The sequence below is a fragment of the Orbicella faveolata genome, unplaced genomic scaffold, assembly GCF_042242905.1.
Source record: "Orbicella faveolata isolate gen_17 unplaced genomic scaffold, um_ofav_v1 contig_47, whole genome shotgun sequence".
NCBI classification, from domain to species: domain Eukaryota; kingdom Metazoa; phylum Cnidaria; class Anthozoa; order Scleractinia; family Merulinidae; genus Orbicella; species Orbicella faveolata.
Window position 1 is genome coordinate 26,038,564 of NW_028301577.1, and position 22,479 is coordinate 26,061,042.

The following is a 22,479-nucleotide window of genomic DNA, read 5'->3' on the forward strand; positions in this document are numbered from 1 at the left end:
AACGTTTATTGCGCAGCAAATATTAATTGAGTATTAATTGAGTTTTTATATGGCAATTGCTTGGACTGAGAGAAAATCCAGAACGAGTTTGCTCAATAAAGATCATGGTGCATCAAAGATGATTGACAATCCGCTGCCTTGTGTTGGTTTCTATGTGCGCGCCTTTGCATTTCATTCCCTCTTGTTCTTACCGTGAAAAATCTTCATTCCATTTTTCGTAGCAACTTTTGTCTTCTTTCGAATCGCCTTGACTATTAAATTATCTAAATCCTCCTCACAGACACTTCGAAAACGCAGAGAAGCGGCCGCCATTTTGTTGACAACCGCACACTGTTAGCCGGCTCAGACAACAGAATTGATAGTGAGTAGCACACCTAATGAGAGAGCGCTTACAGATCTACACTAACAGCGTTTATATCCATTTACATGGATCTGTTGTGTTCCATGAAAATGGAAATGAAGCCCTGTGTTTCGTCGTCTTTCAACATACGGCTTGGTTGTTATAAGCAGTAAACCATGCCGCTTGTGTGAGCTCAGTGGATGCAGAGATAGGAAAGACAGTGAGATTTAAAACGCGGTGAGGTCATGACAAGTTTTATGTTGTAGTTTTGCTTGAATATTTACTTTGACATGAATTTTTAATCACGCAATTTTTTGCTATGAAAATTTTAAATCTGTTTTCTTTAATTAAAATTGAAATTTAACATCTCAATCTCAAGAAGTTGTTTTCAATTTGAATTTCAGCTAAATGTTTTCTTTCCTGCTAAGTAACCCATTCGCGTCTACCAAAATGATTTTTAAAATTAAAACTTGCTTCTGCCGATATTCTTAAGCCTCGAAAACAAATCAATGGTATTCGATGCAGGGATTCTGTTTGCAAGATAAAAAGGATAGATGGTTGCTATGGAAAGTAAACCTGAAAAGACCGTGAGAGTGGTTCAGACAGCTGTCCTCACTGTACTGACAAAATGCCTTTAAAACTGCAAAGAATTTAGCCGCCATGTCGTCTTCCCACAAGTGGACGCAAGTGAAAACGATTTGATATGTCTTTAAGGTATTTGTGAAGTAATTTTTTTACAACATTTTAGCGCAATAGCCGCTTGTCTCTCGATGTGGTCACTTGTGATTTATAGATCGCAACGTTCCGACTGAATACTGTTAGCCGGAGTCTTCATCTAGCGATGAGGTCGACTATCGATAGACAAATTACAGTGTATAAAAATTTATTATTATTGTACCTCAGTGAAAGAAATTTACTTTAAATTTGCTTTTACTTCTACTAAATTAAGGCGCGCGCTCGCCATAAGCACGGTTTGATGTTCCGTTTCTTGTTACTTTTATCGACAACTAGAATTAGAGACATGTACGTAGAAAACTCAATTACATCATATTGAAATACGTACGATCAAGAACACAACAAAAAGTAAGGAAAATACATTAAAACAGTACACTAAATAAACCGGAATTGAGGCTAAAGAAATTATTTTAAAATTGATTGCCACAATGCTTTGCCTTTTTCATAATATCTGGCAATGAACAACTCTTTAATAATTTATTGAGCACGATGACTGAACGGCTTATATGCAAACTTGGCCAACCCCAGAAACTGCGATTCGTTTTAGTAAACAGAAATACAGTGTGAAAGCCCGTTAAGAAATAGTAGATTATTCAGCTAAAAGAGATTTGCTATGTTCTGTTAGAGGGTCAATTGTTTTAAATTTGTAGGCAAAATAAACAATTTTCAGTTATCATTTTCGACAAACTCCCTCTTCGATGTAATTTGCCTTTAAGTAACGTCGTGCATTGCTGACATGGCTTAGTATTTTTGATAACGAAATGAAAATAAATTATTTGTGTTCCCATCAAAAAAAAGATCGTGTCCTTTTCGATCCCCATAAGTAGTATTAACATACATCATGTTTTAAACAGACTTGCAATCGGTGTCTTTGTACCAGTCGATTAATTAATTAATTTAAATTTTTCAGCATCCTGCTTGAAAGATATCTAAATATTTCGTTTTGTCGAAGAGCAAGTTGCACACCTTTTTCTGAAAAACCCAGCAGGGACGAAGAGATTTACAAGTTTTTAGTGAGGTGAATAACAGCTTAGCTGTAGCATCTAACGGCCAGTTAACGTTTAAATTAAAAGAGCAAGCGATTGCTAGATTTTGTTTACTTTGTCCGTTTAAAACTGTACAGGTGAGTAAATAATAATGACTAATGACGGGCATTGTAAATAATGGTAATAGGACTGAGTGGAGTCCAATTCGGTCTGTAATCATACGAGTGATAAACAAAATCGAACGACCGCGAAGCGGGAGTCCGATTTGTTAATCACGAGTATGATTACAGACTGAATTGGACGGCGCGAAGCTCTGTTACCAATTAATCAAAACTATGACAAAATTCGAAAAACGAACAAACCATCGATTGAGCGCTCAACGATTAAACATCGTTATGTATGCTGAAAAACACAGCAGTTTACTCAACAAAGTGCACCGCAACAGCGCGCGCAAAATGACGCGTACTGTCCAATTACAAGCATGACGCGTGCACTGTCCGATTAATGCTCAAATTGGGCTGCTGATAGCCAATCACGTTCGAGAATTTTGTTATAGTTTTGATTATGTACGATATTCTAATGTGGAAAAAAGTAGATAAAACCGATAAAGTCCTAAGGTAGTCAATATATATTCCAATTTTGTGGAATTCAAATATTTATTTATCCACGGGTGTTCTGGCTGAAGGGACTTTTCTCTTTCAAAAACTGAAATTACAAATTATGACATTCTTAACAGAAACCGAGTTCTCCTGATTTTGGCCCAATCCGGCCACTGTCGTTGCCACTGACAGAAACTCGTTCATTTTGTCATTTCAGTTTAATTGTTTTGCGGCTTAAAAAATAGCAGTCACTTTGAATAAAATATATCGTTACATGGGTCTACCTAAAGCGTAATTGAAATTTAAAGTGACTACAAAATTTGAATATGTAGTTTTTTATTTGCTGTGATTTTCTTTTTCCCACCTTACAGTCCTTACAGCAGCCATTTTGAAGAAGCTTTTTAGGGCGGACATTTTAACTTTAATCTGAATAAATAGTGAATTTACTGCTCTTCTCCGCAAAGGTCCAGACAGTTGACAAAATTCCATACAGAACAAGAAAAATGATGGCACTCGAAGATATTAGACTGGAAGCAAGCGGCGAGGAAAAACCACAGACAAAACATGCAGACGAAGGTGGAATCGTTGCTTCATCAGAGCTTCTCGACGAGTTTGCTTCGTACACGACACTTCATGGATTCCATTTTATTCTCGGATCCTGTTCGCTGATACGACGAATAGTGTGGGGTTTATTACTGGTAACTGGGCTTGCAATGTTGATTATGCAATGTCTATATGGTTTCTCTAAGCTTGCGGACCACGATTCCGTGACGGTGAAGGAACAACAACGTGACGAGAAAATTACCTTTCCAGCGGTGACCATCTGTAATCTTAACATGCTGCGTAAAGATAAGATACTGGGAACCGAAGCTCAAAAGTTCATGGATAAAATGGAATCTGTAGTGTTTGGCGAGAGATTGAACGATGATGCGAACGAACCGTTTACGCTAGACCTTGAGCGCGTGGTGAAAGAGGCTGGCCATAACATATCGGAAATGTTATCTTTGTGCCGTTGGCACGGACGCCTATGCGGCCCAAAGGATTTCTTCGTGTTTGTTTCTCTACTAGTAAGGACTACGTTTTCTTGGCTGTTTTCTTCTCCACACGCATACGTCGTCACTACTAGCTTTGCACTTAACACTTGAGTAGACCCCTAAATATTAAGCTAAGCGTATATAGTATCAAATATGACTATACCATTTATGTTTATTATATTTTTCCTGTTATTAGCCGCTTCCACTCGCAGAAGGAGGGAACCATCTCAGTTAGAATAGTAGGAGTAATTATTGTAGCAAATCTTGGTTTGATCCTATTGAAGATAAAATCGGTAAAATGTTTTCACTGTTCGAGGTATATTTTTTCAAAACTTTTAGGGTATCAAGCCAAACGTATTGTAGAAAACAAAATAGGTACTTCTTGTTAGACTGAGAGGAAAAAATAATCAAAACAATCGTCGTTATCATTGTAATAAAAAGTGTGAAATAATCAGTTAATGTTTGAGCTGGTATATATAACACAAATTGTACAATCGGTTTGGCAGCAAACGAAATAGGTATTTTTTTTTAATTTACTTCGTTCTTATTGTTTTCTTCTTTCAGCGTGGTCTCTGCTACACGTTTAACTCTGGCAAGCCTGGTTACCCATTACTTGAGCAGTCCTCTGCGGGAAGGAGCGAGGGACTTCTACTTCAACTCAACGCACAGCCCGAGCAGTATTATGGAGCGTTTAACGTGTTCGAAGGGACAGGGTTTCGCATGGTTGTTCATGATCAAAGTGAATGGCCTGACATGGAGAATCATGGGATAGATGTGTCTCCGGGGTTTAGTAACACTGTTCGAATACAACGTCATAAGGTAATGAAACCTTTGAAACAGCCTTCATGTTTGAATTCTAGTTGCACACGGTACAGTCGCAAGTTTTAAACGGCCCGTTTGCTTTTCGATTGACCAACTTTTTCCTAGTTCTAACTTCCGGGGGTTGCTATATAATTTCGAGTAGTTAAAATGTCCTTGCTTATAAAATTGTGACCACATGAACGACATGCACATTTTAAGGTGCTTTTCAAGTATATGCACTCTCTTTTCATAAGATCAGACTGTATTTTATAGGAATGTCGACGATGCTAAAATTTGCGAAATTTTAAGACTATTTTCAGAATAAACTCGATGCTGAAATTTTGAAAAGAATGTAATTTTGTGTGATAAAAATGTGTAAATAAATAGAAATACAATACAATTATTTGCTTTTAACTAAACCGTATGAAATTCTTCCTTTCTCCAAACGGCTAAACTAGCCAAAAAGACAGCACGAGCCGTGTGTTCGATGTTAATAACATTTCTGCAAGACGTTATGTGTGTGATGTCAGGCTTTAATGCCTGCAGGCTGGCTACAAATTACTTTAATTAATTAATTACACCAAATACATTCGGAAACAGAAATATCGTACGCTATAATCTAAGAATATTCATATGAATATTTCAGCCTAAAATTAGTAGCAAAATAAAAATATTCAGCCTTGGCCGGAAAAACAATATTCTTATAAAAACGAGTGAAGCTAAAAGAATAAGACGTGAATAGCAGTATAATGCAGTTGGTTTTATTTAAATTATCTCCAGACTATTCGTCTTGGACCTCCGTATAAATCAAAATGTGGCGAAAGAAAGTTGGCGAGCTTCAAAACCTATTCTCACAGCGCATGCTTCTTAGAGTGCTGGACTAGAGCTATAATTGACAGGTGTCACTGTCTAACCTTGGGCATGGCTCAGTTAGGTGAGAAGACGAATTGCGTGTTATTTACTTGAAATGTCCCAGACAGAGCAACCTCGTTCCCAAGGTCTTTTCCCTGGCTTTGGGGGTGGGGCCCCACCCCCAAGCCAGGGAAAAGACCCTGGGAACGAGGTTGCCAGACAGAACTCCCAGTCTCCCGATGTCCCCCAACCTCCAAGGGAGAGTAGTCCCTAAAATGGCCTATACGGGGAGGCTCTGCCCGAAAACCAAGGGGTACTTTTTTTTAATTAAAGGTATACGGAAGGGGTTCATTTTCTGTCAAAATGGTATTCAACAGGGTAAGGGGTCGGACCTCGGTGCGGAGCCTTCCTGTATAAGACTTTGTATCCTCCAACCCCCCCCCCCCCCCTCGCACCCCCTCGCTAAGGTGACTTACTGATGCAGTTGAACCCCAGTAATTCGGACTCTGTTATTTCCAATTCCCCGTTACTTTGAACTCATAACTATTTCCCTTGGGTTTGCTCTTCAGTCATTTACTATTGGCTATTCTGAACTCCCGCTATTTCGAAATGTTTTTCGTTTCCCCTGAAAGTTCGAAATAGCGTGCTTCAATTACCAATCTATTGTGGCGTTCCTTTGTTTTTCTAGACGAAACTAAAAACCTGAGTTATTGTGGACCCAAAGAACTCTTGAATTGTGTCATTCCTGTGAACGGTAAGTTACTTAGCACTCTTATATTTTCAGATCTCTGTTCCTTGCAGGGTCCAGGTGAACTCGATAACGATGCAGAATTTATCTTCTAAGCGTAGACGAATTTTAATGGGGTCTAAATGGGAGTTACCCATCCCGATTCCTGAATGAGGTCAAGCGACTTAAAAGAAACTTTTTATCCCTGGCGAAAATAAGCCCGCAAATGCCTGGAATTTATTTATTTTTAATGTAAATTGCCGTTTGCTCTCCTGACTGTGGGGAGCAGGTTGTGAGAAATTGGGAATCCTACGGGGCACTGGGTCGGTAACTGAATACGAAAACGAACCATTCACAGAATGAGAAAATTATTATCCGTTTAACAAATATTAGAATCCATGTTGCGGTGCGTCTGCTCAGTAATGGATAACAGATGACGTCAAAATGTGGTAAAAACAAAAACGTGGCACATGAGGCGATAGCCGAGTGTGTCACTGACGTTTTTACCACATTTTGACGTCTTCTGTGATCTATTACTGAACAGGTCAACAGACGCAGGGCGACATGGAATCTATCTCTTTTATAAAATAAAGAAGGAAAAAATTTGCTGATGACGTCATCCAGACGTCTGTCCTCCAATAGATTATAAGCAAGACCCAATCAAAATGTGAGAATAATTTGAGTAATTTGACTTGTTATATAAACTTCTATAGGCAAGTTATTGGGAAGTTTGGAATGTGACTGTCCGATAAAATGCGAGACTATTCATTACGAAGTCCAATTATCCAGCTCCAGTTATCCTTCAAGACATTTGCTGCCAATGTTGGTCAGAAGAATGATCAATGAATCCGTAGTTCTCAATGCCACTGACAAGACGTGGAGTGAGATCGAAGCAATGTTTAGGTACGTCGAGTTTGATTCTTTTTGAAAAATAAGTTAAGGCAATGAAGAATTGTCATAAAACAAATCTGAGGATACGACGTAAGTGAAATGTGAAAGCACGAGATATAATTATTGAGTGTTTCCAAGAGATTATCAAGGTAAGTACCTTGATAATCTCTTGGTATTTCCTATGTGGTCTAGGAAAACTGCATAATGCCCAATTCTTTCTATGAGATGCGTCTGTAGGGAATCATGGTAGTTGTATTCACCATCTTGGCCTGGATATTTGTTTTGGTGAATACAACTACCATGATTCACTGTAGGTGCGCCTTTTAGAGGGAATTGGCAACTTACTTATTTAATTTTTTTAGATTTGATTGCTCTAAAATATCAAAATGGTGTCCTCTTTTTCAGGAGGAATGTACTTCAGCTAAACGTATTCTACCAAAGCGTCATTACTGAAGTAACGAAAGAGAAGCCTGCTTATGATATTTATGATTTTGGCTGTAAGGAACAAAAACTTTGGTGCTGTTATTGTCGTCGTTATTATTGATAAAAAAACAATTTACTACTGCCATCATGGAGTTTAATACAGACAGGCTAATTCCACTTTTTCCTCAGTTTTTCTTTCCTCTTGGTGCAAACTTACTGCGGGGAGCGCGGTTGCCAGAAAATTAGTGCGCCGGACTCCGGATCGAGCGGTCCGGGTTTACCCCTGGCCCGGGACACTGTGTTGTGTTCTTGAGCAAGACAATTAACTATCACAGCCCTCTAGCTCTCTAGCCTTTAGCTGGGCGGGTGGGGGGGGGGGGGGGGCAGTAACCATCTAGCGGACTAGAATACCATCCAGGGGGAATAGAAATACTCCTAACCACTTCGTTCTTTTTTGGGTAGAAACTAGGATAAACTCCGGCGGTGTGGACCACTTCACCGACTCAGACTTACTTTGCCTTTACCTATTACTAACATCATTTCCTGTTCGTTGATTCACAGCTGACGTTGGAGGAAACATGGGTCTTTTCTTGGGTTGCAGTATCTTGTCGGTGTTTGAATTTGTGGATCTTTTTATTTTGTTGTGCTTACGAAAGTGCAGACGCGACGACAAGGTCCGAATTTCGCGGTAATTATGGAAAGTTGATAAACCGCAAAGTTATGGAAGTAGGGAGTCTCTCTGCTTTCTAATTTATCTTTTGTAGCAAACAATAGCTCTGGAAGATCGCAACTTTCGAGTAGCTAACGTGCTCCATTTTGCGGGCCAGGTTAATAGACCTTACAAAACGGACCTTATTCACAATAACCGCCATGTTTTGACGCGTTTGAGGATGATGGTGGAGGATTATGAACACCTACTGACTTGAGATGGTTATGCCAAGCTTTTCAAGATGCATCGTCACGTGACTTTTGGAATATAGCTGATGTATTCTCAATATCGGAGTCTTGCCAGCGCGCTCACCACGTCTTCTTGGACGTAAATATTTTGACTTTTTCATACTACATTCTAAACCAAATAGGAGATAGTGTTCCTATGTTTTCTAAGAAAATAATGCGTCCCGCTCGTGCGTCCACCTTCAGTTTTGTCTTGACCTCAAGCGCGCATTCTTTTCTACGATAATAATATACATAAAAAAAATTACTCGATTCTGTTTGGCTGAGAGCAATGTAGTTCAAGTGTAACACCAGTGCAAATTACACATCGTAATTCTGGATTATGATTGGCTGACAGACAATAGGAAATTTTCTAAGCCAATGATATCACGTAAAATGATGACGGAAATTTTGTGCGGAAACTTTGAAAAAAGTTTTCTCGAATGGGTAAAGTTGGCCAGCACTTCCTTCACGCGAATTTTTTCATGTCTATATTATTAATAAGTAATCACACGGTTTTTCTCGTTCAATCTGGAATTAAATTGCACTTGTGAGGTTTTCAAAAAGCTCACTCGTGCAAATTAATTCCAAATTGAACTCGAAACCGTATGATTACCTATGCGAACATTGAACACCATCTTCTATTTGTTAACTAAAATGCACAGTGCACAAAAAGGGAAAAGAACCAGAATCTCGATTTGTGGGCGCGGCTAGAATTCATTCATTCATTACTTAGTAAAGAAGTACGACTACGCCATTTGTGCATTTTACTCCGGAGGCGGAGGGGGGGGGGGGTGGCTCCCATATAAAAAGGTCGGGAGTGCTTGTTGTACAGTTTTAGCATGCGGTTTTGGTACCTCTTAATGTGTTTAGCCTCAACAGGTTCACAGTGGGAGATTTTTCGGTACAGTGAAAAACATTTCCAGCCACCCTGCCCCCTATCCCCCCCCCCCCCCGCAAAAAAAAAACAGGATCTTGGGACCTCCTATGGGTTCTTTTTCAAATTTCCGACGAAAACTCCCGTCCTTTTCATATGGGATTGCCCCCCGGGGGTTTAATCTCTTAACAGCTTTCGATTCAGGTTTAAACACCCAAACTTACATCAAACAAAGACTTTTAACCCATGAGCGATGGATAAAACCTTGGATGACTCCAGAGTACCAATTTTGTGCTGGGCGACGACCTGACGAAACATAGATTAGGGATGACATAAATAAGTTTAAGTTTTAACAACCCCAGAATGATTATTTAATGAAAAGGTTTTTTGTACAGCGGAGTCGAGTTGTATAACAGCTTGCCATCCGATTTTCGACAAGCAATTGCAACATCCCTAAATGATTTTTAAACTACACCGCGATAGAATCTAGACACGACATCCGTTTAGAGCAGCTTTTATTACTTCAAGTTTGTTCTTTTACATTGTAGCTTGCTTGTTGCCTAGGTAGTTAGATATACTTCGTTAGTTAGTGCTTGTTATTATATGGCTAGCTCCGTGAGCGGGCAAGATGAATCAAATCCTGCGCTGTGATTGGCTACCCGAGCGGGCAAGATGGAGCTATCTTGCCCGTTCGGGATTACCTGCTGTGTCCCGCAAGAAAAATTTCCCGAAAACCATATAATAAATCCTTTATTGACCAAGCTTGTTCGGTCAAGATGGCTGGATATTGGCGTCGTTCTTTTTTTGCGTGTTTATGAACCGAGACGGAGTCGAGGTCCATAAACACGCAAAAAAAAAGAACTTGACCAATATCCGGCCATCTTGACCTCACACTTGGTCAATAACCCATATTTATTATATGGCTTTGGCTTGTGGCCGATATAACGCGCGCTCTGATTGGTTAATTGTCACTGAATTGTAGGGCATTATTCTCCCGTAATGCCCACGGGCCGATTACGGATTATGCAAATTAGGAAGAGCCCGGTTCTGAAAATTCAAGCGCATTGAAGCGATGAAAGCCGATTAAAATCAGTACGAGAATAGCAGTAGCTAAAAGTTTAGAGATATTTCTTTAATAAAATTTATATAGATGACTTACCAGTCGGTAACCTTGGCGGACACTAGTGAAAAACAATCAAAGTTTGCCTAGTCTTAAGTAAAGCTAAAATCGCTAAGTAAAAAACACCATCGGCAGATCTGCCATACATCCTGAGCAGAACACCACAAAGAAACTTATAAGTTATCATCTTAGTCACAGCAATTACCGAAGTATTGAACTCCGTCAAAGTTCTCGTCAAATAGATTCCCTCGCTTTGACACAAGCAAGTGTAAATCAGCTTCCAGGATCATCAGATGTAAACAATCGGGCGGTTTCTGTCGGTAGCAGTGTTTCTGATAACTGCAGACGTTCACAAGGCTTGAAATGTTCATCCATAAATCCCAGAATGAAGAAGGCGAAGATATGTTGTCGAAAGCGAATGCGAAGATCGAGTTAAGCTTATTTTGAGCAGTGCATTCTGAAACATTAGTATCTTCTTTCACCGAAAGACGGTTGGTTTGGACAATTTTGAAGCACTTGCTGTCTTTTCTATATCCGTTGACGTTTCGCCCCAAAAGTCGGAAAAACTTCCCCATCAACTTGTGGTACCACGATACTAAAATACGTTTTTGAGGCTGTGACAGTGACTTTTCCGTAAAGAAATGAGTGTTTTTAACGGAATACGTAATACAGTGGTGAAATTCACTGACTATGTAGTTTTGCCCTAGGTTTGAGACGATGAATGAATCGGTAGACGCGCGCATCGCCGGATGTAAATTGACGACTTCCGCTCGAATGATTTTTCTCTTTATTGATATGATGAGCCATATAATAAACAACTTAATAACCTCGACCGTTCGGTCGTTACGGGAAAATCTCAAACCTCGGCCTACCGTATTGACCTCGCTATCGCTCGGTCAATACGGCAAGGCCTCAGTTTGAGATTTTCCCGTAACGACCTCACTCTCGGTTATTAAGTAGTTAGTATTATACTGCTATTGGATGAAATCCAATACTGTACCTATCTATCTATTAGAGAGCTTAAGCAAACCACGACGGCAGCGACAACGAGAACGCGACCAAACAAAACGTTTAATGAGTAGAGCAATGGATGTGCGCGTGCGTTATATATCTTTGTACATTTCTCAGCCGTCCTCTGCAAAACAGCAACGTGAAATGACTACGTTATGCGTGTTTTTGGAAAACGCGACCGACGGCGGCTAATTTTTGGAATTTTTATTTGGAATTGAACACTGGCGTTACATAGGTAGTTTGAGCACGTTCTGAGACCAGTATGCGCACTGAACAGATCTAGACCATTGCAAAACTAGAAGATGAAATATAAATTCATTTTTTACTAGGCACTGTCCTCGGGGTCGCCGTCGTCAGTACTTGAGCTCTATTTTATCTATCACGCAGTAGCGGAGGGGGGAGGGGATAAAAATGACTTCAAGGGGAGGGCCTTCAAGCCACTGTAATGTGCCATATTCCGGGGACTATCACGCAATATGACGAGTATTTGAGTACTTAGTTTGTATCATATAATTAAATACAATGACTTTCACTAAATATTTAGTTTTGAAATTGTTTATGTAAATCTTTCTGAACGTTCTTATCGAGAAACAAATACACTTTGACATCTATTCGTGCCCAAAGTTGTAGACAAAATTTAAAATTACATTAGTTAATTATCTGTTTATAAACTTCCTTGAATGTTATCATTTGAGACATTAATGCTTAATTCTTAAAAAATAATATGTCAATCAATATTACATGGTTAATTAATTTTCATTTGTTCTTGTAGGAGTAAGTATCTTTGTTGTATCATTTGAATTACATTCTGGCTTGTCAGCTAGACAACATTGACTCCAAACACGCGCTTTTGAAACTACACATATCCGGATATTTTTGAATCTGCAACTTTTTCTTTCCGGATTAAAAAATTCCCCCGTCCACATGTACCATATTCAAATCGAATTCGCCTGTCCGCACGCATCCGATGGTATCCAGATTCACTCTAGAGAAACTAGGCCTACACGTTGTGCTGCCATATTGGTTTATTGTTCGGTAAGAGACTGGATACGATTTTGCTACGTTATTGGATTAAAAAAATCCAGATTCACCGTCCACACGTTATCGGAGTTTGGTGAAATGTTTCGATATTGCCTTTCAAAAACGGCACAATTCCTGGGTGATTAAATGAGCTTTATATTCCCTGTAAAATTTTAAGGTTTTAAACCGGAGTCAGACAAAGAGGTATTAACAAACTGGGTCCAAACCTCGTGGGACAGTTATCGTGCCAATGGGTGTCATGCTCTTTCAATATTTAAAGTTAATCATTCTGTAACAAGGCAGACATTGTAAACAAAGATTCCTCTATATATTTCACAGTACCAACTCACAAATTAATCTCCCTAACAAAACGCGGGTCCCATTGTCAACTCTAAGGCAACACACTGGCAGCCTGTGCTGTTAAATTCGACCGGAAGCCTTAAACTTACAACTCAGTATTAAATTGAATATTAGCGGAAAATTACCAAATTGAAAGGGATTTTTTTTTTCTTTTCCTTATAAAGTAAGCGCCAGTTTCAAACAGTAGAAGCTAAACATTTTACAGTACTATTTGGCTCTAAACTAACAAATTGACCAACGTGAGACTATTCTTAGTAGACGTCTAAAAAAAACATTTCTCAAATCCCCTGCACCTCACGCAACAGACCTGCATCGCAAGTTAGACTTGTTCGGGTAAAAGCTCCGTTTCATTTTCTGTTTTTACCAAATACTAACTTATTCTGTCGCTACTATCCCTGGATGGTGTGCCACCAAACCAGTTCAGTGCTAGTTATCCATTAGCATTTGACCATTAGCATTACCATTTATCCTTTAGCATTTGATTAGCATTAGCATTAGCATCAATCCCAAGTATTTGTTTAGTTTCCCGGGTGGGAAGAGGCGCCTTTCCCAAGAACCCCGGCAGTGATCCTTGCATGAGTGAAATGCGCTGATGACTAGACTATCACACCTCTTGCACAAAACGAAAGGAAGAGTCTATCATCTTGCTCATCTCCTTACAGGTACCGTCTCACGGGGAATACACAACACAGACAAGCTCCTTTGTTGACACGAAGCGACCCCAAAATATCGGTATTGACAGTATTGACCTTAGCCCGCCTACGTTATGTCACAAAGGAGAAAGATAAGACTTTAAAGAGAAATTAGACGTTTTAGCCCGGGTCATATCTATTTTTGTGTCATTTGGCTAATTTGTAGTGTTTTTGAAAGCTTTGGACCTAAATGTGTCTTTAGAAGCTTAGAGATCCCAAACTACGTTCGCTTTGTAGTCTGGTGAGGTACTTAAATCTTTGACTGGTATAACGACTATCAAGGTTAACTGAAAGGAATGTTGATAAATTAAAGCTGAAATCTTTGAATTAAAGGAGCTCGGTCACAGTATTTTGAGTTATTTTGGCCCCGTACAAAATTACATTTAAATTGACGAAAACCTGAAAATAGTAGCTTGTTAGTATAGAAAAACACTAACGAGATAATAATAAACCATAAAGGAACAAGGGTGGTTAAGGATGGAGAAGATTAACACGGACTACAAACGACAAACTCAGGCTAAACTTTTCAAGGTGCACAAACCGTGACTTAGCTCCTTTAATGCGTGGGGAAAACGGTGATGACTGTGAATGACTAATAGTCAACTCTGGCATCTTGAACATTTCACATGTCTCGGTGATGGGATCTGTTTCGGGGCTGTATCTCGACAGTGCCCGAGGTGGTTGCATCTTGCTCTATATCCGCGTTGTCACTGGAGTTGACATTGACGCGGCTCCAGCTAAACACCTGCAGCAAGGTGACTCTGAACTTTGAGTTGAGCAGAACGTACAGGATCGGGTTATAAACCACCGATGCCTTGGCTAGTAACTCGGGGATCAGGGAAAAGGATGGCGCGACGCTTTCGTGACCGAGAACTGTGCCTGCAAGGCTCACTGCGGCATATGGCGACCAGCTGATGAAGAATGCCAATGTCATGCACACCACGACTCGAATGGTCCTCTGTCGGGAGCGTAGTCGTTGCCCCTGAGCTGGGTCGTTTGCCGCTGGGTGCACTGAAGTATTTCGTATATACCTGAGAAAAAATATCTATTTAGGCCACTAAACACCGTTTAATGCTACTAAGGGGGGGGGGGGGGGGGCATATGCAGGTAGGTACATGCTGAATGCAGCAAAGAGTAAGATTTTCAGCTGGTTCCGGTGGGGTGGGGTATAAAGTTCACAATTGTGGCCTGAGCTATAGTTTGGTTTCTGTGCCCTGGTCCCGATGAAAAAAGCTGTATTTTTAGGGGTGTTTTTAACAGGTCATATTGTTGTTATGGTAACCTATTGTGTCACGACAATGATAACGTGTTCACTAATGATTGAACTGTGTTATGATACTATATTTGTAGTATCAACTGATAAAAAGTGGTTATAACGACTCATCAAACTCCAAGTCTTGGGAAGTGCTGGAAACTGTTGCCAGCCACCTTAAAGGATATTTCTATGTGTACCTGTATACTCCAGCATAGCTCAGAATAATGATAAACAAAGGGATGAAGAACCCAAAGGTCACCAGGTATATGATGTAAAACTGATCCGAAAGCTCCTGGGAATACCAGTCGGGGTGGCAGCTGACTCTCGAGGGAATGGGAATGTATCTGTTCCAACCCATCGCTGGAGGAATCGTCAACAAAATCGCATACAACCAGATTCCTGGAAATCATGAACAATTAGAACGGCTATTTAAAGGAATGTTGCTAATTGAAGCGCATGCTCATGGTACAGCTGGATCACAGGTGTGAGAACATTGAAAGAGAAGTCTAGGCGCATTTGATCTTAGCGTTATTGTTTGAACGAAGACTGAGGTAGCGTCCAAACTACGCCGGAAGATTTGAAGACGCAGCTTTATTTCTGCGGTTAAGCCTACCGCACACACTAATCCTTGACGAACACGAAGCTTTTCGAAGCCGCTCTTCAAACCGAAGGAATTTCAAAACGCCGGCTTTTCATTTTCGTGTAGACGGAAAACATTTGACATTTTGAAAACGGATCTTTTCGAAAACGATGGCGTCACGACAGTCATGAGATTTCCCTTCCCGAGGTTTACTCAAACACAAATCCAACATGACAGGTAAATGTTGCGCTTTTAAATTTCTCCGGCGTAGTGTGGGCGGAAAACATTCGATGCATTCTCAGAGTGAAACCACCGTTTTCAATTTCCTCCGGCGTAGTGTGGACGGAGCCTGATTGTTTTAGTCGTAAAGCAAATTTCGGTGTCCGATTGTATACAAGGTTTTAGGGGAACAACTTAACACTACTGGGTGTGACAGAGTTGGCGTTAAGTCCTAAGAAGCGACCCCGCAAAAGTACCGACAAAATTAATTGAACTGTTGTTAGTAAATCTCGAACAAGCCTCCTCCCGGCGAAAGTAACTGGTGCTCTCTGAACGAAGTGACGACAATCCGAACTTAAGTCTACATGTTCACATGAATGAAAGAGAACCTCCCAAGACTTCTCCTCATTAAAATTGCAGCGGCTTCATTAAGGTGGATCGGTTAATCCAGATACGCGTTTCAGTTAGGAACAACCTGCTGAATGTACCGACCCTCTTTCAGTAACGACAGGAAAAGACTGCTAAATCTGAGAGTAATAATGGTTGTTATTGTCCGACTGAATTCACTTTCCAGTAATGCTGGATAAATGGGCTTGTTAAGAGTGAAGGATATCGAGGACTAAAGATTTCAAAGGAAACGTTGAAAAACTTGATAAATCTCAGCTTCAGCACTTTTTTATCCCTGCGACTTTCAGGACTTTGTGAGAAGGAGAGACTAGCGAGGTTCTTTGCGAGGCCAAGACGTTTTAACTTCTTCATTTGCGAAACTGAGACTTCAAAATGTTTTCAATGCCAGCTAGAGACGTTCAGGTTCAAAGACATTCAGACGTCATCTGATTGAATAAAAAAGAAAAAAACACAAATCGGTACTTCGAGACTTTCTTAGCCTTGCACAAAATCGAGACTGCGATATGAAGACATGATGACAGCGAAAAAAAACGAGACTACGAGACCCGTAAAATTCGACGAAAATTATACGAGATTCATGATGCATCCGGTATCCAGATCATTAGTTACTCCGTTTATGCCATTAGTTTCATAACTTAAAGTGAGAGCTGAACCGGCTTCCTACCTGAAAGCACAAAGATCTCTGTTTTGCGAGACATCCTGCTCCGCTGGGCAATCTCATTTCTCGAAACCCCAATATGTGTGATCATAGCCATGACAGTCAAAGTCCCAATGGATGCAAGTCCAGTGACTGTGTTGATGAAAGCCAGCCAAAAGCAAAGAACGGGAGCTTCACCGGCGTTGGCAAAGTCTGCCGTGTTGTAGTTGACGGCAACGGTGTAACCAAAAAGGCACACAAGAAGATCTGCTACGCACAGGTTGATCGTCAGCGAGGTCATGCTCTTGTGGCGGTGGTGCGGATGAAAAAGGACAACCACGGTCAAAAAGTTCCCGACAAGACCAAGTGTCAGGATAATGAACATGGAGGCGCCGTAGTACGAGTAGGACCTGTCTCCCAGGTACTCTGACATGGTGTCGGATCAAAGGCTTCAATTTCGTATTCTCTTCTTTTGTTGTCAGAGGTTCGGATAATGTAGCCAAAGCTCTGCTTGAAAGAGAGCAATTCGGAATTATTATCGAGGTTAAAAGCGTAATAATATACATGATTACATAATGATTTAAAACCATGAAGAAATATTGAGTTCTAAGGAGGATGAGGTATAAGAGAATCACTCGCCAAACAGACCTTATTCTCAAGTTATTTTCCAGTAGATGACACTCGGCTTCAGAGTCTGGAAACAGTCTTGGACAACCCTATCAGACTCACACAGATTTTCCGTCCTCCACGCAACACTGTCGTGTGAATACTCTAGGCAATGTTGTCGTATGAATACTCTCCACAGAATAACCGGATATCATATGTAAAAATAACTTGAGCTGAATTACCTCGAGAATAGGGCTTAGATGGGGGATTAATTAAAACCTATACCCTTCATCATCTCTTAAGAATAGTGATTGAAAAATGTTTCAACAACCTTTGAGGCTGAGCTGAAGAATAATGGATATTCGTTAGAAGAAAATTAACAATGAATATTGATGAACAAAAAATTAAGAAGAAATAAAGCAATATATTCTCGTGGTCAATTGTTTACAGAATAGTCAGGAATTCTAAAAGGTTTCCGTCTCAGCCACTTAACTATTATTTGAAACCTAACTAGCCAACAGCCTGTTTGTTAAGTAAGTTTTATGGTTTGTTTTATCATTTGTTGTCACGGAATCCTTTTCACGTACTCTATTACCAAAAAACATACCCAGTCTCTATGTTTATCCGCCCTCTTGATGAAAAACATCAAAATAACGGGTTAAGTCCGTGCCAAGACTTTAGTTCGTTTCTGCAGAGGTCTGTACAGTGGCTGCTATGTATACATGTATATTGTTATAAGTAACATATATGCTGGTTGTTTCTCACTTTAAAATGTCCGGCCATACCGGCTGTGAAGTAAATGGGGAGCACCTTTTTAGTTCCGTCGACGCACTTTGTCAGAAACGGAACTTCCAAAAAAGTAATCATATGTTCCGAATGAAAATAAGTGTTCCATTTACCATACTGCAGCGTTTGCTCAAGTACCAAGTCTTGTACCCCAAACAGATGGCAGAATTTTCTTCAGAAAACTTAAATAGAACATTGTCTCTCATCAAATCGAAATTGTTTGGAATATTTTTGGAAAATACATTGACTTGAAAATTTTGAAAAATTTTGGTAACATGCAACAATCTTTAATTGCCAGTTATGAATTGTATTGAAGCCTTGCTCCTTATACCTAGGAATTAAAATGAAACTGAATGTGACGGATGGACTGAGAATTTTCATACCCTGTTAGTTACAAGGCGGGGAGTTTTATTAATTTCTGCGCTTGTTTGTTCCTTTGCTCGTTTTCTCTCACCGGGGACGTGATTTAAGCTAAGCAAGGGCGGGAAATCTAGCTGTCGACAAAAACCGGGCTCTTTGATATTAAATTAGGGTGAATTTCAGCTTAAAATCAAGGCGTGCTTTTTGTTTTTTTTGTGGCGACGTTTTAAAATTTATCATTATCAGAATGCCATCGGAAGTTCTGAAATTTTCTAATATTTTCAAAGACCTCCTTTATTTGGGCTTTCAGACCTAGGACGAGCTGACTACATAACTGAAACGAAAGATGCCTCGAACGCAGGTAAAGATTTACTTTATTTTTAAATGTCGCAGGCATTTGATGCGAGATCCCCTTTGCAAGAGTGTTGAAGATAAAAAAAAATTATTTAAAATTTCCTTTCTAGCATAGAAAATCACAAAGTATTTTCTCTAGTTTGCTTTAAGTATTAGGTCTCAACGATTCCCTCGGGCCAAAGAAATTTTAGATGTCAAGTCCGTCCAATTGGCCTCCTGAAACATGTGTATAACGAGTGCACGAATAAAAACACGATAACAATATATATCAAGTAATAAACGTTACGATTAGAAAATATACACTGTGTAATAAGAAAAGGGTTGTTTTTTCAGGCTGAATGTTTTCAAATTGCTAAAATGTTGTTAAAACATGAAGAAGGTAATATTTCATTGAGTAGGATTACACGACATTCAAACGTATTTAAATGAAGCTAAAAGATGTCTATGTTTATACTGCCGACTAAAAATGTTTCCTCCAAGCTGGGTTTGAAAACTGAAAGAAATTCAAGTGCTTTACCTATGTATCAATTCATGATTCTCTCTTACAAAAAATTTCCTATAAAGACGGACACAGACTGTATAGGTCATAAATCGTTGTAAGAAAGCGAAGAACACTGGACACAATTTTGTTTTCATTTTTGAAGGCATTACTTTGAAGATTACGGTTGAGTTATTGCATTTATAAGGCCGACATATCATAACAAGTCAACACTACTGTGGACCAGCGATTTTACTTTCTGTCACATGGATGATAATTTTCAGGAAAACGTTACCTACTGCTGTGAAGCTAGCAAAGTGGTTTGGAAGTACTACCCTGCGGTTAGAAAGAAAGAAAACATTTTAAACATTCTCACCAAGATATTGGTTGATACAAGCTAAATGTCCATTTGGCTTATAAATTAGCTTCCCTTTTTTGACGTGAAAAATTATGGCAGGATATCGTATTATTCTCAATTCCTCCTTTTAGAGCGATTTTAGGTGATAAAATAGCAATTGAAAAGTGAAATCCCACGCTCACGAGCGCGGTTTAATTTGCTGGCTCTCTTCCACAGAGACCATCGAATCGACTAAAGATTTCTAGTTCAAGGCAATTTAGTAAAAACATTTTAAATGACTCAGAATTTGCACCGCTTATTTGATATTCGTGTGAACCGGCTTAGCTTGCAAATTACCTTTTAAACATCACAAACACCCCGATGTTTGCGTTGATCCGCAATTTCATGGTCGCATTTGATTTAATTTAGAAAATTTCACGCCCAATCAAGCAAAGATTTTGTAGCCAAGAGAGATGATAATCAGATATGTAGAGCCGGGACGCCCTGGAGCAAGATGGCCAATCACGATAGGAGAATTTGTCAGCAAAAACCAACGCACTACCCATCGAATCGAATTGAATTAAACAGAATATTTCCTGCAAACTGCTTTAAGATCTATACACACGTACCTTGCCGGTGAAATCCGGTGTGCTTAAAGTTCAAAGTTGACTTGATGTTCAAACCACAGCAAACAGGATGCAATGAAATTAGTAGGTTAAAGCTCCCTGCTTACATATTATTTTACTACGCTATTATGCCCTTATTTTTTTTTACCGGAGCTCTCTCCAACCTCCCGGAACAAATACATCGATCATATTGACAGTCGAAAATACTTCACCTTATTAATAGACGATATTCTCAGTATTTCAGTTTCACATTCACACTGGCCACGGGTTGGTGTGGACTTTCACGTATGCTCAACTGTACCATTCAAAGTTATCTCGAACAAAAGAGCTCCGAAACAGACACTGCTAAGGCAAAAAATATCTTCTGTCTAGATTTTACTGTTTTTAGTAAATTTGTGTTTGCAGCTGCAGTCTAGCTGGAATGCAGATGTACTATCTTTGTGTTGCAACGGAAATGTAAGACTTCTGCACACGGGTTACTGCATTGTCCTTCAATAAAAAGCGTTTATTTAATAAAACGGGAAAATGCAGAGTTCAAAGTACACCTTTATTTTATATTAGTCATAATGCAGTACACCCACTACTGTACACCCACCACTGTACACCCACTGTAGCAGTTGAGTGTGCTTTATTTATTATAGTTACAATCTCCGCCGCTTCTCTAAGATGTAAATATTTCGCTTTTTTATTTTATGTTCTAAACCAAATAGAAGATGGTGTGCCTATGTCTTCTAAGAAAATAATACACTTTTGAGGCCAAGAAAAACTGCAGGACGCCCTTGCGTTTTTCTAGACCTCAAGCGAGCATTCTTTTTTTCCTTCGAGAACATGGAATACCATCTTATATATGGTGGATAAACCATGTCAGAGGCCACGTCTAGACGCATCTGTTAAACTGATTTGCGTCCGCAAGAGTTGGGCGATCATTTACGTCTTTCCATACGTAGACGATAAACGGATTTAAACTAGGAGGCCTGCCCGTGCGAAACGGATATCAGTTGAGCATGCGTAAAGCGACTTGAGAGTCGGTTATATATGTATTCATTAATTCAATGCTGTTCACACCAGAAACGCAACTGGAGATGTTTCTTTTTCGTTTATATCGGTCTTCGTGTGAACGAAGGGCACAAACACAGTAATAAAGTAAAAGTTTCGAATTGCAGTGTTTTATTCATTTTAAGCCACGACCGGAAACCTAGCAAAGAGTTCATCAGATTCGGTCGTAAGAATCTTGTTCAGTAGCTTAGGAACAGACCGGTATATGTTTCCAAAACAACAACAAAATTTATACCTAAGTTAGCGCTCGACGAAAAAAAGTTAATGTTTAATAAAGAATTATACCGATATAAGGATCTCTATGGCCAAATAGCCAGGCAATTTCACCTTCACATGGACTGAATTTCACGAGTTTCGATCTTTCAATTGCAATAAAATTTGTTTGTCTGAAGCACGTATGATCTTAAGCCAATTTTAGCGAAATTGTACGCGAATTAGACTTTTTCTTTGGTTGAAGTAACCAGTGCAAGCTGCTTTGAAGATCCAGAAAATATTCAACTTACCAAACAGGACATAAGCAGGTCGCTTTACACTTGGGGCGGCTTCTCAATCTAGTTAAATCCAGCAAGGTGTTTCTAATACTAAGGTAATTAGTAACTTCACACTCCAAAGGGGTTGAAATACCGACCGAAAAAAAGAAAGGCATCGAGTGTTATGGGTCAAGGCTACAGCAACCAATTAGCTACACATATGCGTTAAGTATTTTTTCTAGAGATGCGATTGGTTAACGTCTAACTCTGAAATGATTTACAGACCGGATGAAGCTGGTGGGTGATTTTTTTTTGTCTGTTTGATATCACGGTGTAAATCACTGTTAAAATGGCTCAAAAATCGTTGAAAAACATTTCCAACCTGAAGAAACTTAACAGCTTAATTACAAATGCTCTTAGGGGTTAGATAAGTAACCATTTCTTCCGACATTTCGAGGATCTCCATGACAACGACAAATACACAACTGTGCAGATGATACAGCTTTTTGTGAGTAAACCGAAAACATAACGTAAAACGGTTTCTGTTTTTTTCGTTGTTGATGCCGTATCTAGGATAAAAGCGAGACGAGACTAGTTTTACCTCCGGAACACGGAAAACTCTGAAGAACATGCGGTGGAAACATTATTATTGATTGCATTTAAAATACAGACGAGTCTGTTGTACTGATGCACGAGACTGTGTGCGCCCACGTGTGCAGATTTTCAGGTGTGGCGAAGCGAAACTTAAACAGTGCAGAGTTTTCAGGAATTCGAAATCTTGCACAGCAGAACTGAAATAAAAGACGATTGAAAGAAACTAGAAAAGCAAACGAAAAACGATGACCTTTTTATCTTCCATCTTCTAAATACTTTCGTTGTGAGGTCAAGGAAAGTAATTTATGGAGA

At 39.6% G+C, this 22,479-nt stretch overlaps 2 protein-coding genes across 4 annotated transcripts; one reads left to right on the forward strand and one right to left on the reverse strand.

Moving 5' to 3' along the window:
* Window positions 1-3,032: 3,032 nt before the first annotated feature.
* On the forward strand, window positions 3,033-9,110 carry LOC110068710 (acid-sensing ion channel 1-like). Of its 2 annotated transcripts, XM_089279951.1 has the most exons (7): window positions 3,033-3,727; window positions 4,259-4,513; window positions 5,276-5,429; window positions 6,036-6,101; window positions 6,788-6,977; window positions 7,371-7,462; window positions 7,950-9,110. In XM_089279951.1, the coding sequence occupies exons 1-7, from the start codon at window positions 3,164-3,166 to the stop codon at window positions 8,078-8,080; spliced, it is 1,452 nt and encodes a 483-aa protein (XP_089136077.1). In that variant the 5' UTR covers window positions 3,033-3,163; the 3' UTR covers window positions 8,081-9,110. The 2 variants fall into 2 exon arrangements, with proteins under 2 accessions (XP_089136077.1, XP_020631766.2); XM_020776107.2 differs by lacking the exon at window positions 7,371-7,462 and having other exon boundaries at window positions 7,950-8,013.
* Window positions 9,111-9,696: 586 nt separating this feature from the next.
* LOC110068706 (rhodopsin-like) lies at window positions 9,697-21,734 on the reverse strand. Of its 2 annotated transcripts, XM_020776106.2 has the most exons (5): window positions 20,051-20,254; window positions 19,380-19,420; window positions 16,528-17,007; window positions 14,854-15,055; window positions 9,697-14,432 (listed from the first exon to the last, which is right to left on the reverse strand). In XM_020776106.2, exons 3-5 carry the CDS (start codon window positions 16,931-16,933, stop codon window positions 14,024-14,026), a joined length of 1,017 nt encoding a protein of 338 aa, XP_020631765.1. In that variant the 5' UTR covers window positions 16,934-17,007; window positions 19,380-19,420; window positions 20,051-20,254; the 3' UTR covers window positions 9,697-14,023. The 2 variants fall into 2 exon arrangements, with proteins under 2 accessions (XP_020631765.1, XP_089136078.1); XM_089279952.1 differs by lacking the exons at window positions 19,380-19,420; window positions 20,051-20,254 and adding an exon at window positions 21,607-21,734.
* Window positions 21,735-22,479: the final 745 nt, after the last annotated feature.